The sequence below is a fragment of the Hyla sarda genome, chromosome 7, assembly GCF_029499605.1.
Source record: "Hyla sarda isolate aHylSar1 chromosome 7, aHylSar1.hap1, whole genome shotgun sequence".
Lineage (NCBI taxonomy): Eukaryota > Metazoa > Chordata > Amphibia > Anura > Hylidae > Hyla > Hyla sarda.
This window is the reverse complement of record NC_079195.1, coordinates 87,244,992-87,262,877: the sequence shown is the minus strand read 5'-3', so window position 1 is coordinate 87,262,877 and position 17,886 is coordinate 87,244,992. Positions and strand designations below refer to the sequence as shown.

General features: G+C 43.6%; 1 protein-coding gene across 7 annotated transcripts in view; it reads left to right on the top strand.

Moving 5' to 3' along the window:
* BICC1 (BicC family RNA binding protein 1) overlaps nt 1–17,886 on the top strand; it is a 272,447-nt gene that overhangs the window by 113,309 nt on the left and 141,252 nt on the right. For 6 of the 7 annotated variants that reach the window (XM_056529940.1, XM_056529936.1, XM_056529939.1 and 3 more), the window contains exon 2: nt 5,073–5,119. In XM_056529940.1, coding sequence (XP_056385915.1) covers nt 5,073–5,119 — 47 coding nt within the window. The remainder of the gene's footprint in view (nt 1–5,072; nt 5,120–17,886) is intronic. The other variant, XM_056529937.1, reaches the window with a different exon arrangement.

Genomic DNA, 17,886 nt, shown 5'->3' with positions numbered 1-17,886 from the left:
CAGCTGTTGCAAAACTACTCCCAGTATTACCATAGAGCCACTGACTGTCCAGGCATGCTGGGAGTTTTACAACAGCTGGAGGCACCCTGTTTGGGAATCACTGGCGTAGAATACCCCTATGTCAATCCCTAATTCAGGCCTCAAATGCGCATGGCGCTCTCACTTTGGAGCCCTGTCGTATTTCAAGGCAACAGTTTAGGGACACATATGGGGTATCGCCGTACTCGGGAGAAATTGTGTTACAAATTTTGGGGGCTATTTTCTGCTTTTACCCTTTTTAAAAATGTAAAATTTTTGGGAAAACAAGCATTTTAGGTAAAAAAAATTTTTTTATTTTTTTTTACATATGCAAAAGTCGTGAAACACCTGTGGGGTATAAAGGTTCACTTAACCCCTTGTTACATTCCCCGAGGGGTCTAGTTTCCAAAATATAATGCCATGTTAGTGCCAGGCGATATGACCAAAAATGAGTATCCCGGTATTTTTTAAAGTATCACGGTATTTCACGGTATTTATTTTTTTTACATTGAGACTTGCATTGAGGTGGCATAGTGGAACTAAAATGGGCTTTTGGAGCTAAATGATCTGAACACCTGGGGCAGTGGAGTACCCTTTTAAATAGATGTAACATACAACCCTACAGCCTCCAGCTGTTGCAAAACTACAACTCCCAGCATGTTGGACTATATAGTAGTGTATAATATAGGTCAGTTCCCAACTAGTGGTGCCTCCAGCTGTTGCAAAACTACTACTCCCAGCATGCTGGGAGTTGTTGTTTTGCAACAGCTGGAGGGGCTCAACAGCTGGAGGGCCTACTGTTGGTATAGTATATTATACAGACCCCTGTCCATCTCAGAACCCTGACTCACCTTCCCAGTTTCTGCAGGGACCGTCCGGGGAGGGTGGTCCGGGCCATCCATTCTTCCTATAGTGTCCGGCAGCATTCCGGGTGGAGGGTGAACCGGTCCGGGCTGCCCTTCTTCTCCGGGGGTCCTCTTCTCCACTCCAGGCAGGCTCCGGCCTAGTAACGCTGCATAGACGCCGCTGCATAGTGACGTCCGTGCGCAGCGACGCACCTGACGTCACGGCGTAGCGGCGTCTATGCAGCGTACTAGGCCGGAGCATGCCCGGAGTGGAGAAGAGGACCCCCGGAGAAGGACAGCCCGGACCGTTTCACCCTCCACCCGGAATGCCGCCGGACACTACAGGAAGGATGGATGGCCCGGACCACCCCTATAACGGGTAAGTTAAATTTTTTTTATTGACTCGGATGGTGGGGGAGGGGCCCGACCAGTATAGCGGTATGGGCAAAAATTCATACCGTGGGAGGAAAAAAAACTGTATCCGGTATACCGCCCAGCACTATGCCATGTGTTTTTTTTTTTTTGTTTTTTTTGCTGTTCTGGCACCATAGAGGCTTCCTAAATGCGGCATGCCCCCAGAGCAAAATTTGCTTCCAAAAAGCCAAATGTGACTACTCCTCTTCTGAGACCTGTAGTGCGCCAGCAGAGCACTTTTCACCCCCATATGGGGTGTTTTCTGAATCGGGAGAAATTGGGCTTCAAATTTTGGGGGGTATTTTCTGCTATTACCCTTTTTAAAAATGTAAAATTTTTGGGAAAACAAGCATTTTAGGTAATTTTTTTTTTTTTTTACATTTGCAAAAGTCATGAAACACGTGGGGGTATTAAGGTTCACTTTATCCCATATTACATTCCCAGAGGGGTTTAGTTTCCAAAATGGTATGCCATGTGGTATTTTTTTGCTGTTTTGACACCCTAGGGTCTTCCTAAAGGTGACATGCCCCCCAAAAACCATTTCAGAAAAATGTTCTCTCCAAAATCCCCTTGTCGCTCCCTCGCTTCTGAGCCCTCTACTGCGCCCGCCGAACACTTTTTACATAGAAATATGAGGTATGTGCTTACTCAAGAGAAATTGGGCTACAAATACAAGTAAACATTTTCTCCTTTTACCACTTGCAAAAATTCAAAAATTGGGTCTACAAGAACATGCGAGTGTAAAAAATGAAGATTTTGAATTTTCTCCTTCGCTTTGCTGCTATTCCTGCGAAACACCTAAAGGGTTAAAACACTGACTGTCATTTTGAATACTTTGGGGGGTGTAGTTTTTATAATGGGGTCTTTTATGAGGTATTTCTAATATGAAGACCCTTCAAATCCACTTCAAAACTGAACTGGTCCCTGAAAAATCGAGTTTGAAAATTTTGGGAAAAATTGGAAATTTGCTGCTGAACTTTAAAGCCCTCTGGTGTCTTCCAAAAGTAAAAAAAAAACTCATCAATTTTATCATGCAAATAGAGATGAGCGAATTTACAGTAAATTTGATTCGTCACGAACTTCTTGGCTCTGCAGTTGATGACTTTTCCTGGAAAGGTGGATACAGTCCTAGGAGACTCTTTCCTAGGAATGTATCCACCTTTTCCAGCCCACCGGAGCACCTGAAGGCTGAACTAAGTTACACAGGATAAGTCATCAACTGCCGAGCCGAGAAGTTTGTGACAAATCGAATTTACCAGAGTTGTTAATGTTTAAAGTGACAGTGGTCAGATGTGCAAAAAACACTCTGGTCCTTAAGGCCATAATGGGCTTGGTCCTTAAGGGGTTAAGGCCGATAGTCGATAACTTAACTTATACCGGAATATCGGTATAAGTTATCGGCTATTTCAGCACACCCCGCCCGCTTCTTTCCCCCTGCTGGTCCTTAGTCCAAACACTGCACCGCACCGCACTACCCCGGCCAGAGACAGTCGCCGCTGCGCCATTGCCTCCCCCATCCCCGGTTTTATAATTACCTGTTCCCGGGGCCCACGCTACTTCTGGCTCCAGCGGCGTCCTGAGCTGTCACTGTGCGCACTGACGGTGACGTCGCATTGAGGACGCCACTAGTCATTGCGCACCGCAGCATAGCGCAGGACGCAGCAGGAGCCAGAAGTAGTTTGGACCCTGGGATCAGGTGATTATAAAACCGGGGATGGGGGAGGCAATGGGGCGGCGGCGATGGTCTCTGGCCGGGGCGGTTGGGGGGGGGGGGGGGGTCGGTGTGGTTGGGGAGGAGGGGCATTTAGCATTATCGGCAAGGTAATTGCCGATACCGATAAAGTCCAAAATCGTGATTGATTATCGGCCGATAATATCGGCCAAACCGATAATTGTTCGATCCCTACTATAAAGCTCTAGGCACTTAGTCAAGCAGAGGTAGTGTCTTTGTATAGCACCATGGTACTTCAATTTCATGTTTCCCCCAGAAGCACAGTATTTCCTCCTATATAAATTTTTCAGTGCTGTTTAGGCTCCATACAAATCGGATTTTGAGGAGAACTACAGTTCAACCATATCAAAGAGGCCCTTATTTTATGTTTTTTTATTACATTAGCAAAGTAGGGAATTCAGTATGAAACTATTTATATGAACTGTGATTTTTTTTATTTTCCCCAAAAGCAGGTAAGTTCCATTTTGTAGTCCATGTGATGAAAATCTACCTTTTAACATATGCTTTCTTTTGAGATTAAGTAAGTAAACTTGAGAATCACTAACATTAATGGTTAACACCTGTTAAAACCAAAGGATATTTTTATTGGAGCACACCAGTAATTCAATAGTTCTTGAAATGAATAAAACTGAAAGCATATATGGCATACCACTGAAGGAACATTGGATGAAAATTCTAATAACGCTGACTAAATTTATTTTCATAAGTATGGTCACACTAAGAGCCAAGTGAATGTGAGGAATAAGTTTATGGCACAAAAGAAATTTGAGTGGTATAGTGAAATTTATGTTTACCTGCCCATTTTTAGGGGGACATTTATCAATGTTGGCTGTAGATGCAGATTTCCCTGACAGAATTTTTTTTTTCGGGCTAATTTGTGCCAAATTTACTATAAAGGTGCAGGGCCTTAAAGGGGTATTCCGCTCCCCAGCGTTCAGAACATTTAGTTCCAAACGCCGGTGCGGGCTTCGGGGGTCGCCCTGCCCCCTTGTGACGTTACTCTCTGCCTCTTCGTGACGTTACTCTCTGCCTCTTTGTGACTTCACGCCCTGCTCCCTCCATGACGTCACACCCTGCCCCCTTGTGACGTCAAGCCCTGCCCCCTCAATGTAATTCTGTGGGAGAGGGACTGATGGCCGTCACACCCCCTCCCATTGACTTGCATTGAGGGGGCGAGCTCGTGACATCACAAGTGACAGAGCATGACATCATGATGGGGGCATGGCGACCCCCGAAGCTCGCACCAACATTAAGAACTAAAGGTTCAGAATGATGGGGAGTGGAGCACCCAGGGGTCAAGTCATGGAAGAAAAAGTATGGGTACTCACTTTTGTGGTATCCAGCCACAATGAAAAGGTTTCCTCAATATGGAATGAATCTGTGGCTTGTTTAAGGTCAATGCACCTTTTTATGCGCTTTTTTTTTTTACCAAAAGGCACAAATGAGAACTATTGTACGCTGCTTCACAAAGTGCCCACAGATGGATTTCACAATCAGATTTAAAAAAAGGGCATGTATGAAAAAGGCACAAGAAAAAGGCGCATTAACACCCTGCACCCAAAGATGCACCTTTTTGCTGCCACAAAAACTGCACAAGCACAACTAAATGTACCCCCTAGTCTTTTGGCTGAATTTCTTAAATTGTACAAAAGGTTGTCTGTGCACAGTCATGCTTCTGTTAGTTTTCCCTTAATTGGTTCATAGCAGAGGAAAGATTGGCAAATTTGTGGACAGGAGCATTGACTGCAAAACTGAAAATCTTTAATTTTTATGGGGCTTATTTTTATAACTTTCTGTTAAAAAAAAAAAAAAAAAAATCTGCCAAATTAGAGGTGGGAGATTTCTTAATTGTCACACAAAAATTTTATGTTTGCTTACAATATATTTAGTTAAGCTCATATGGTAAATTATGTATAGTTTTGTGTATCATTCTGTTACTGCTTAAATCTTTTACTCACTACTGTACATAGTCTACTTGCTTGTGTTCTTCACACTGCTTACACTTGTTTGACCATATAAGATATTTATACTATACTTAATTGGTTATCATTTTTATTCTACAGCAGCAGCAGAAGGAAAAGGCAAAAGTGGTGAAGATTTCTTTCAGAAGGTGAGAGGTTTTAATTCTCATTGCAAATTGTTTCCTTTTGTGTTCCTTCCTCATGATTCTTTGAAACACTGCCTGCGTCTGTACTCTTGTTTTGCTATGATGTTTTCATTGCAGTAAAGTGCTGTTGTTAAAAATTCATGACTATTTGACTTCCAATCTCTTGCTGTGCATTCCTGAATCCTCCTCCTTTATTAACATGGATGCTAGACATAGGATGTATTATGTTCATGTTGTATTTCGATAACATCAGCTTCCTAAACGGTCCCTCTCAGACTCGTACACAAGCCAAGTAACCTCAGTATTTATTTATTTCTGGTGAGGGGAGTTCCGTAAATAATAATGCTTGGCTATAAACATTCATCGCTTAATTTATTATTTTTTTTCTCTACTTATTTTGAGATGATTCATACGCATTATACAATATGCTGCAGCTGTTTCTAATTCATGTTGTGAATGGATGTACTGCCAGATTAGTCCACTAGGTGGACAGAAAAGAAAAATCTTTTGCAAAAAGAAATCTTAATAGTTTTTTTTTTTTCTTTCTTCATTCTATGGATTAATGTATTGGCAATAAATTTTCTCCTCATATATAGAATAGTTCTGATTATTTAAGGTTTAGCTGTTTTAACGAATAGATTAGTTGTATTCAGGTCTGTGGAGTTGGAGTCGAGGAGTCGGACGAAATTTTGGGTACCGTATATACTCGAGTATAAGCCGAGTTTTTCAGCACGATTTTTCGTGCTGAAAACACCCCCCTCGGCTTATACTCGAGTGAACTCCCCCACCCGCAGTGGTCTTCAACCTGCGGACTTCCAGAGGTTTCAAAACTACAACTCCCAGCAAGCCAGGGCAGCCATCGGCTGTCCGGGCTTGCTGGGAGTTGTAGTTTTGAAACCTCCGGAGGTCCGCAGGTTGAAGACCACTGCGGCCTTCAACATCATCCAGCCCCCTCTCACCCCCTTTAGTTCTGAGTACTCACCTCCGCTCGGCGCTGGTCCGGTCCTGCAGGGCTGTCCGGTAAGGAGGTGGTCCGGTGAGGAGGTGGTCCGGGCTCCTATCTTCACCGGGGAGGCCTCTTCTAAGCGCTTCGGGCCCGGCCTCAGAATAGTCACGTTGCCTTGACAACGACGCAGATACGTCGTTGTCAAGGCAACGGCTCTATTCCGGGCCGGAAGCGCGGAGAAGAGGCGCTCCCGGTGAAGATAGCAGCCCGGACCACCTCCTCACCGGACCACCTCCTCACCGGACAGCCCTGCAGGACCGGACCAGCGCCGAGCGGAGGTGAGTACTCAGAACTAAAGGGGATGAGAGGGGGCTGGATGATGTTGAAGGCCGCAGTGGTCTTCAACCTGCGGACCTCCGGAGGTTTCAAAACTACAACTCCCAGCAAGCCCGGACAGCCGATGGCTGCCCGGGCTTGCTGGGAGTTGTAGTTTTGAAACCTCTGGAGGTCCGCATGTTGAAGGCCGCAGTGGTCTTCAACCTGCGGACCTCCGGAGGTTTCAAAACTACAACTCCCAGCAAGCCCGGACAGCCGATGGCTGCCCGGGCTTGCTGGGAGTTGTAGTTTTGAAACCTCTGGAGGTCCGCATGTTGAAGGCCGCAGTGGTCTTCAACCTGCGGACCTCCGGAGGTTTCAAAACTACAACTCCCAGCAAGCCCGGACAGCCAATGGCCGATGGCTGCCCGGGCTTGCTGGGAGTTGTAGTTTTGAAACCTCTGGAGGTCCGCATGTTGAAGGCCGCAGTGGTCTTCAACCTGCGGACCTCCGGAGGTTTCAAAACTACAACTCCCAGCAAGCCCGGACAGCCGATGGCTGCCCGGGCTTGCTGGGAGTTGTAGTTTTGAAACCTCTGGAGGTCCGCAGGTTGAAGACCACTGAGGGCGAATGATGAGAAGAGGATGATGAAGGGGGGGGGGTGGGGATGATGAAGGGGGGTGGGGATGATGAAGGGGGGGGTGTGGGATGATTACAAGGGGATGATGAAGGGGGGATGTGTGGGATGATAAGGGGATGTGTGGGATGATAAGGGGATGATGAAGGGGGGATGTGTGGGATGATGACAAGGGGATGATGAAGGGGGGATGTGTGGGATAAGGGGATGTGTGGGATGATGACAAGGGGATGATGAAGGGGGGATGTGTGGGATGATGACAAGGGGATGATGAAGGGGGGGATGTGTGGGATGATAAGGGGATGATGAAGGGGGGATGTGTGGGATGATAAGGGGATGTGTGGGATGATGACAAGGGGATGATGAAGGGGGGATGTGTGGGATGATAAGGGGATGTGTGGGATGATGACAAGGGGATGATGAGGATGTTAATGACGGGTCTGGATGATGACAGGGGGGGATGAGGTATTTCCCACCCTAGGCTTATACTCGAGTCAATAACTTTTCCTGGGATTTTGGGTTGAAATTAGGGGTCTCGGCTTATACTCGGGTCGGCTTATACTCGAGTATATACGGTACCTGGAGTCGGAGTCGGCAAACAATGCACTGACTCCGACTCTAATTACTTTACTTTAGTACATTTTAGATTGGAATAAAAAAAAAAAAAAGCAAGTTTAAATGTCCCAATTCACTAAAAGTTATAATTAATGACTTCTCTACTTTAAGAATAAAGACCAATGCATGCAGTGCCTCACGTAACCGCAAAACAAACACGTTAAGTGACCGTGAAGAAGCATGCTTTTCATGTGCTTTACTATATGGCACACAACGCACAATTAGGAGCGGCAATACTTATACTTTCCATAGTGTTGTGTTCTGCTGTTACAGGGAACCCATGGGTAACCTAGCCTCTCACTGATAAGGGGTTAAGGAAATATGTTTTTTGCAGGACTAGAGACACTTGTATAAGTGAAGGGAATGGAGGGTCAATAGTTCAAGACTGAAGCTGTAAACCATTGGAAAAACTGCTGCCATTCAGCTAAGGCTATAAAAACTTGTAAACTCGATTGTTAGCTTAAAGGGGTACTCCGCACCTAGACATCTTATGTCAGATTGCCGGGGTCCGGCTGCTGGGGACCCCCGGGATTGCCGCTGCGGGGGTGCGCTCTGTGCGTAATGACGGGTGATACAGGGGTTGGAGCACCGTTGCGTCATAGCTCTGCCCCTCGGATGTCACGGCCAGCCCCCTCAATATAAGTCTATGGGAGGGGGCGTGGCGGTCTTCACGCCCCCTGCCATAGACTTGCATTAAGGGGGCGGGCCGTGATGTCACGAGGGGCGGAGCTATGACATTACGCTGCTCCGTCCACTGTATCGCTCTGTATCCGTCCCCCGAACTCGCTCTGTGTAGTAATGAAAGCGCGGTGCCGCAGCGGCGATCCCGGGGGTCGCCAGCAGCGGGACCCCGGGGATAAGATGTCTAGGGGCGGAGTACCCCTTTAAACATGACTATGGGATTCTACTAGGGAAATCATGTTTTATAATGCCCCTTCCTTGATCCTCCCACTGCCCTATCTTCAGCAGCAGATCAGCACACAAACTGTTCAATACAGTAGACTGTTGGCTTCCCAGCCAGTAGTCCTGTGGTAATGACAGGTATGTTTCTTTCCTTCAAGGAATGTATAAAATACATTTGCATATGAATACAGAGGAGTTGGGGAGTCGGAGTTGGAAGTACAGAAAACTCCGGAGTCGGAACATTTATCTACCGACTCCACAGCCCTGGTTGTATTGCTTGGAATTTGAGTGCAGTTTATGGATTATGGTTTACCGGTTAAGCTTATATTTATTTCTTGTGTTTATTCATGATTATTGAATGTTAAAATTCGTTTTTTCCCTATGGTAGTGTTTTTAAACTATGGTTTAAGATATTATGTAATTCTGATTAGGCCCTATTATATATGTCGGGCTCAGGCAGCCAGGCCCTATTATATATGTCGGGCTCAGGCAGCCAGTGTCTGTTGTAGCCAGCGGGAGGTATCCTAAGTTGGTGGTATCGCTACATTGCACACTGCAGAAGTAGCACTTGCAGTTTAGCACTGGTGCCTGAGTGGGACCCAAAGGCCACTGCCACATAAGATACCAGTTACTATATATGGTAGTTACCTGTCTTCATGAAAACATTTTGAACATGTACATGTTATGTCAAGTTTTAATTGTTTAGAGTCTGAGTGTTCAGACTTGATTAATGGGTAGTGTGCGATTCTTTCTGCTCTGAGTGAGCAGGACAGCCCCACTGACATACATTATTAGTCCGTCCTACTCACGTAACAAACATCAGGGAGTTAACGTTCTAAGGAGCTTCAAGTTAAACCTCTGACACTAAAGCCTGGAAATGGGCCACTCTCTCCAACCTCTCACCTGTTTGTTGCTTCCCAAACCACAGACAGCATAAAACAGGTGCGAAGAGTGAGGTCACAGAACACCATGCTCCACTCTGCAACACTAACGCGTTTCAGAGAAATCACAGTATAAACCATCGGGACCCAGCTAAATAGTCACCGGCGGTGGTCCCCTGTAGCTGGTCCTTGCCCAGTTAGCCTTGAGTGACGTATCTCCTCCTATCTGTGTTTAGGGAGAAGTACATCACTCAAGGCCAGTGGGGTGGGTAGCAGCCATGGGCACTGCCCCTCCTGAGTCCTGGTGTTTTTTTTAAACTATATTTATTTTGAAATGCTCGAACGTTTCAGAGGAACCAAATAGTGTTCCGTGACCCCGCTCACTGCACCGGTTTAATGCTGCCTGGGATTTTGGCAGCATGAAAAGGTGGCAGATTCCATTAAATATTGTGTTTAACAGCTGAAAAGGTGTGTGTGAAGTGGGGCGTCTTATGTTGTTTATAGGTTTGTCTGCTCCCATGCTGTCTGTTTCAAAAAAGGAAATTCACTATGTCAACCAAAATTCTCTAAATTTTACACGTTTACAATGTGTCTAATGATTTAAAAGAATTGCCTACACTCTACGCCTGTGTAGTATCAAACCTTATGGAGTCTTGGTCCCTATAGTTACTTATACAAAACAAAAAAATAAATAACACTCTACTCATCCATGCGTGAAGAATAGCAGACTGAATTTCTGCATTTTTGCACATTTTCTGATTAGTCTATTATATCTTTGTATAGTTACTGCTTATGTAACTTTTCCTTTTTTTTGTCTTCTGTCAGATATGGGGAGCAAATGAAATACACTCTTCTTCACTGTATAAACAGTGTACAGCAGAACAATGTTTTATGGTGATATAATCCAAATGTTAGACTGTGTTGTATAAGATTGGAGTGGTTACGGGGATCAGCTATCCCTATTGTGAAGTGATGAATCAAATAGTTGTCAAAATACTTTAAAGGAGTACTCCAGGGAAGTTAAAAAAAATATATAAATGCCCTAAAGCCACCTGTTCTGTGTCCACTGTAATTATTCATGCGGGTTTGGCAGCTCCTTTGGCCCCTTCTAAATATTATTTTTCCTTGCTTACAGCGCAGACTACAACTCCCAGAAGTCAGTGCAGCTCTGTTTAATGTCTGCCAGCCAACTGCTTTCACTATCTGTGTGCATGCTTACACTGCAGCTCACACACAGTACAGGTCTTTACTTTCAGGCTATCTTTCCTCCAGCAATAAATCATGCTGTGCGCTTAATGGCAGAAGTCAGTGATTAGGAAAAGTGCTTCTCTCTAGAGCTCTAGACCAGTCTAAAATCATCAGGTGGTGTGGCTCAAAAGGAGGGGGCTAGGTCTCACTGAGAAGACAAAGTGGATCTGATGACATTTTTCTGTCACTCCCTGCATGTAAGTGACAGCTGAAAGAAGGAAACTGTTGTATATTGCTAATGAATGATGTTTAGACAAATACATAGGTTCGTGAGAGGGAAAGGATGGGCTATGGGTTTAGTTCCCTGAAGTACCCCTTTAAGCAAGAGTTATGCGTTTTTATTTAAGGATGAAATCTGGTCAAATACATAATGTTCCATGTAAATTTTAAATTAATATCATAATGTTTGACCCATACAATGGTATCAGAATTATTCGCTATCACACAGCATGTACTAGGAATTTGCATACGAGCAGTCCAGATATTGTTCACAACTGCAAATCTGGGTAACTCTGTTCTTTTATCATCCTCAGATCCCCTGTAGGCTGCCTCCTATTTACTGCTGGACATGATGTAAGGCGATGATAGTCATTTATGCCCCTCCCTGCAGTGTACTAGGGCTTTCACACTGCCTGTGACTTATTGCTTGCTGCAGTATGTAGCTACCTCCAGTAGGTGACACTGTGGTGTAAGCTCTTTTTTTTCCTTCTAGAAGTTTGCTACTTTGCATACTTTTCCCATAGAGCATTGCATGATTTGTAAGGGTGCGTTCACATCAGGATTTTAGCATCAGTCAAACGTATTGGGAAAAGGACGGCTTGAAATTGTTTCTGTTAAACGTTTAGTAGTGCGTTGTCACACATTTCTGTCCATTGTATTTGAAAAATCAAATACATTTTTGTGTTTCTCAATCTTTCTGGACTATTTTAAAAAGCTAGTGTGTGTGTGTGTTTTAAATTGTATGTGGTTAAACTGATCAAAACGAGTGATACTATATAATTCAATATAACTGGGACTGTATGGGACTGTATGTATAGCTAATTGGGACTGTATGTTAAAATGATTTACATTATTTTAAACCAGGACTAAATATTGTGGTCAACCACGATTTTCCATTCAACAACAGATAAGACAAAAATGGAACAAAACGAGTGCATGTGTTGGAGACAGTTTGGTAATAGAAATCAATAAATACATCTAAATATTCTATATGTTTTTTTAAGTATAATGTCGTATGAACTGGACAGATATAAAAACCAACATGTGAATGTCCATACACAAGTGGCAGACACACTCCTTCCTTAGTCTCATCCCACAAATCCTTTGCCCTAGACTTGCATCTTGTGGCCTTTACATTTTGTTCATTTGGTCTGGATGAGAATCAGGGGAAAGTCAGCCCCACATAAAACATGCATATTTTGTGTGGGTTTTGGCCGCAGCAGGTTATGTTGACCTCAATTGGATGTGCTGCAGAAAATCCACCACTGCTAAAAGGGGCAGTGGGAAACTCTGCCCGTGTGAACATACCTTTACAATAGCATTCTACAAATAAGTTTAGAAAAAACAGACAAGTCTTTAGCCTTTTACTCCTATGTAAACCAAATAGATGAGAAGTGTCTGGTAGTCTGACCACTGGGGTCATTTGAGTAAATAGAGCAGCATTTAAGCATGCACAATGCTTCTCTATTCAAGTAGGGACACTGTATGCCTGTTTGCTAATCATAAAGGTCCTAGAAATAGGACCCCAACTGGTCAGATACTTTTCACCTAATACTCAACAGATGCCGTGAGACCTGTGCTGTGTTGGTAGGGGGAACCCTCTGCCATAACTGCTTAATAGCTAAGGACAGACCATAAGTGTCTGTTGTTAGAATAGCCTGTTAATAGCAACATTGTAGGGCTATGTTCACACTGCCACTCCGGGTCCGTCTGGCTTTTTTTAAAAAAAAATTTATTTGCAGAGCCGACCCAGAACTGGTCGGAGCACAACTAACACCACAGGGGCCCGACACATCCCTTTTTGGCTTGAATTGGGTATGGTGGGGATCCTCTATTTTACAGGAGATCGGCAGAGAAGAAAAATAGGATATGGAGTTATCTCTGCCGAACTTCTTCTGTCGGAGTACAACAGCCGTGTGAGTGAAACCCAAGTCTTATTTTTCTGCAGTCATTTGGAATTGTCAGACAAATTGAAAATGGAATGTGTTGCCATAACAGTTAAATTGGCCACAACCCTGTAAACTCTCGTATGCATGTTATAGAGGTTTATTGAGGGAAACAATCATTTGTGAGATGTTTGATTCGCATTGGATGATCCTCATTCTGTCACATGTCTTGTGATTTGCGATTCTGCTTCCTGTTGGTGCAGGCATCTGGATGCAAACTGTACACAAACCATTTAAAAGCTGTAAGTGACTTAATACATGTTCACTAATGTCTCAAACTGTTCCATATGTTGAAGTAGCAAATGAACACACATCTCACATTTATCATTGGTGTATACACATTGTGTTTCTACTTCACAGTCAAGTGCCCTAAGTATACTCCAGTTCATGCTTATTTTAAGGCGAATGAACGCAAATACAGTAGAAGGATAAAGTATGTGGTTGGTACTTGTTTGCTGATACTATCTTAGAATAAAGTAATGAGTTATTTTCTGGTGGTTTGGGCGTGTAGTATACAGCATAGTAGTGATGATAATTTTACCCCTTTAAGCAAGGTAAATATACAGTAATTAATGATCTTCTTCGAATGTCTGCTTCACTCAGAAAAGCTTCTAGTTACAGCAGCCTAAATATCCAGCTCAATCAAGCGTCTCTGATCAATAAAGTTACATCTATAGTCCATGTTTTGTTATTGTTTTTACTTTGATTTCGGATACTGGGGTATTTTTCTGTTGTCGTTGCGAAAGTAACAAGAGAAAATGCTGACATATTGGTTATCATTAAAGTTAGACAGTTAGTCAGAACCTTCTAGCAAAGTGATGTAAATGGTAGGCTCCAATCTCCTGTGAATGCAAAAGCAAACACAAAGATGCAGGAGCTATGAGCTAAATGTTAAACTGCATTCCTGCTATATTTCCCATACGTTCATTTTGAGGTTGCTCTTGGTGCACATAAAATTGTGTGAGCTCACCTGCTGTTACATGACAACCCCATTCAAATTGACCTCTTTACCATACAGTGTACAACAATGTAGGTCTAGGCCAAGCGAGATGTATAGTAAATGTAGCAGTAATGCAGTTTGGCATAGTAAAAATACTACAAGCATGCACATGCCTTAGCACCTGTAGGGAGCTGCTGCATCCTTGTGCTTGCTTGATAATCCATAAGTAACCATCATTATGCATAACTCCCAACTATTGCTGAGAGCAAAGAGGGACAAGCCACGCCCCCTAATAGTATATGCAGCCACACTGCTTGCCACACCCGCACATGCAGAATGGAAATACCAGCAGTAATATTGTGAGTCTATAATCTAAGTTTAGGAGGTCCTTCTAGACTAACAGACTGACAACAACCCCCATCATTACCACAACAGACTATAGAAGTGATTACATACAGTTACATCTAATGACTCTCAAGTGACATCTTCTCTGTTTGTCGTTTAATTTCCTTTTTGACAATTTCCATGACGATTTCCAGCTATAACTCATCCATGGCGAGCCTGCCATAAAAAAAAAAACATTTTAGGCTCTGCACTTTTACAAGACCTATAGTGTCCCAAACAGTAGTAATGCCCCTATATTTCCCACTGAGTAGGTACAGTAGATTTCCCTATTGGGTAGTTAGGTCGTTCTAGTAGGTAGACCGGTCCTTTCCCATAGTTTCCCCCTTTACATAGGTGCCCTGAGTAGGTTGACACCTGTAGAAAGCTGCCCCCCTGTAGGTGTACCTCACCTTGATAGTTGTTTCCATTCCCACTAAAATGTTTGTCCAATCCTGCCCACTCTCACTAACATGGGAATGTACAGACACTAAAGTGCAATGCTCTGCACATACTCCCCATGTATGACAATGTGTAGTACATTTTGAATAGGTTTATATTTTATTTTACTACTTTAAAAAAAATTATGACTACATGCACAAAAATTAGTATGCTTAAAATAGTCATCTTCTGACCCCTATAACTTTTATTTTTCTGTAAATGGGGATGTGTGAGGGATCATTTTTTGTGCTATGGTCTGTAGTTTTTATTGGTTCCATGTTTTTATTTTTTATTCTTTGTGATCACTTTTTATTATTTTTATGGCATATGAAGTAACCAAAAATGCTAAATTTTTTACTTAAGTATTTTTTTTTAAGTGTACACCATCGACCGTGCAATTGAACATTATTTTTTTAATAGTTCAGATATTTACACAAGCAGCTATACCACATATGTTTCCAATTTTTTTAATAAAATGAAAAAAATAAAAATAAAACAAAGTGTGTGTGTGTGTGTGTGTGTGAGAGAGAATTGTAACGTTGGTGGCAGCTCTCTAACCTACCAGGCTGGCAGGAGAAGATGGGGTGATGTGGTGATCCTTCAGGGTAGGCTGAGATTTGAGCGGGCTCCACAATACCGGCGAGGCAGCGGCAAGGGGAGGAGTCAAGACTGGAAGGAGCAATGTGAGTAGGAGACAGTCACTGAGTATGATTTATGTTAAGGCTGGTGCGCTCCACACACAGACATAATACAAATGCATAGAAACTAAGGCCCCTTTCACACAACATAATTACTCAGTTTTCGAAGTTCCGTTAGAAAATCGGCAGTAAAATGGCAGTTACAAAATCCAATACGGCCGTTAGAAAATCCCATTATAGTCTATGGGATTTTTCTAATAGCCGTTATAGCCCGTTATTAATAACGGCCGTTATTTTGTGCCGGAAGAAAGTAACGGGAGAAATTGTTCATGAACTATTTCTCCCGTTACTATCTTTAGTCACAAAATAACGGCCGTTATTAATAACTGGCTATAACTGGTTAAAACGCCTATTAGAAAAATCCCATAGACTATAATGGGATTTTCTAACAGCCGTATAGGATTTTGTAACTGCCGTTTTTAGCTGATTTTTAAATGGAACTTCGTACGGATCTTTAAAACGGAGTCATTTTGTAGTGTGAAAGAAGCCTAAACCAACAATTACACAGTTAAGGTCTAGATCAGTGTTTCCCAACCAGGGTGCCTCCATCTGTTGCAAAACTACAACTTCCAGCCTGACCGTGGTTGTGCAATGCTGATCTAGAGGAAGTAAGTTAGAGAAGAAGATGCTGGACTCTAAAGTGATCAGAAGTCAGAGGACATCAGAACATGTGGGTGGAGGGGCACGATGGCAGAGGGGGCATACAGCATACATGTGGGTGGAGGGGCACCATGGCAGAGGGGGCATACATCATACATGTGGGTGGAGGGGCACCATGACAGAGGGGGCATACAGCATACATGTGGGTGGAGGGGCACCATGGCGGAGGGGGCATTCATTTGGGTGGAGGGGCACCATGGCAGAGGGGCATACAGCATACATTTGGGTGGAGGGGCAACATGACAGAGGAGGCATACAGCATACATGTGGGTGGAGGGGCACCATGGCAGAGGAGGCATACAGCATACATGTGGGTGGAGAGGCACCATGGCAGAGGGGGCATACAGCCTGCATGTGGGTGGAGGGACACCATGGCAGAGGAGGCATACAGCCTGCATGTGAGTGGAAGGGCACCGTGGCAGAGGAGGCATACAGCCTGCAGCAGTCCCAGCCTAATGTTAGGGGGGTTCATGCCTTCCCTGCTGCTGCCCTAGAGCTTCTGCTTCTCTCTAGTCAGTCAAGCTGCCATCAGTCTCCCCTCTGCCCAGAACAGTCTCCATATCGGCCATTACTATTATTCAGGACATTGTGCACTTTACCTCTGATCGTCTTTTTCTCCACACACAGACAGACATGCTCCTCCATCTGCAGGCATCTCCCCCTTTCCCCCCTGTAAAAGGAAGCCTCTGGTTGATGCAGGTGCCTCTCCCAGGCTGCAGGACCAATGAGTGCTTCCTCTTAGCTCAGGGGAGATCACATGACAGAACGGAAACTGCATAATCTCCCGGGGCCCCGCTCTGTACTGAGAGTAGTGATCACACTGAGGCTCTGTGCTTCAGGGGAAATCACAGAAGCGGGGCAGTTCCGAAACGGCTGGAGATGGCCCCAAAAAACGGGAATGTCCCGCTGGATCCGTGACGGTTGGGAGGTATGAGCATTATGGTTGCTGTTGTGGTGACTGAAAGATAATTATGAAGCTCTGGCAAGGACTTTGGATTTCATAAAATATGACTACTTTTATGTTTTGGGTAGAAATCCTCGAGAAAAAGGACCTGTATTTAAAGGACTTCCTGGTCTGTTTTTTTCCATGTAATCTACAATAAAAAATATTGTCACTCACTGGTCTGTAGAAATCTTTACATCTTTATTAGAATAGGGCAGGTACAAATGTGGACAAAAAAAAGCAGACCTAGAACAACTTTGTCAGTGGACAAATAAAAAAAGTTATGGGTCTTAGAAGGTGAGGAGGAAGAAGACATAAGCCAGAAATCAAAATTTGCCGAATGACAAAGGATTTAAACTTAGGTGGATGTTTTCTCCACTATGGAATTGAGCTTTGAGTTTCTTATGATTGCTCCCTTTGAGTTGTGTACCATACGGAAAGTCAGCATTCTGCAACTGTAAGTAGGTGGCTCAACAGAAACTTGGTGTCAGCTCTTATATTAGTGTCTATAATGGTCTTGCAAATTAAAGCTTTTTCGCCCTTGAGTCCTCCGTTATGGTTGTGTACATTGGTTTATAAAGCTTCATTATATAGCTTATTATACATTCTGACTGTTAGTCATGGCCATAAATGTTGGCACCCCTGAAATTTTTCAAGAAAATGAAGTATTTCTCATAGATAAGGATTGCTGTAACACATGTTTTGCTCTACACCTCTTTATTCCAAAATGGGCTGGACAAAATTATTGGAACCCTTTCAAAATTGTGGATAAATTATATTGTTTCAAGCATGTGATGCTCCTTTAAACTCACCTGGGGCAAGTAACATGTGTGGGCAATATAAAAATCACACCTGAAAGCAGATAAAAAGAAGTTCACTTAGTCTTTGCATTGTGTGTGCCACACTAAGCATGGGCAACAGAAAGAGGAGAAGAGAACGGTCTGAGGACTTTTAACCTTGTTGATTAATTTTGGTTCCCAAGTCCATCTACAGAGAT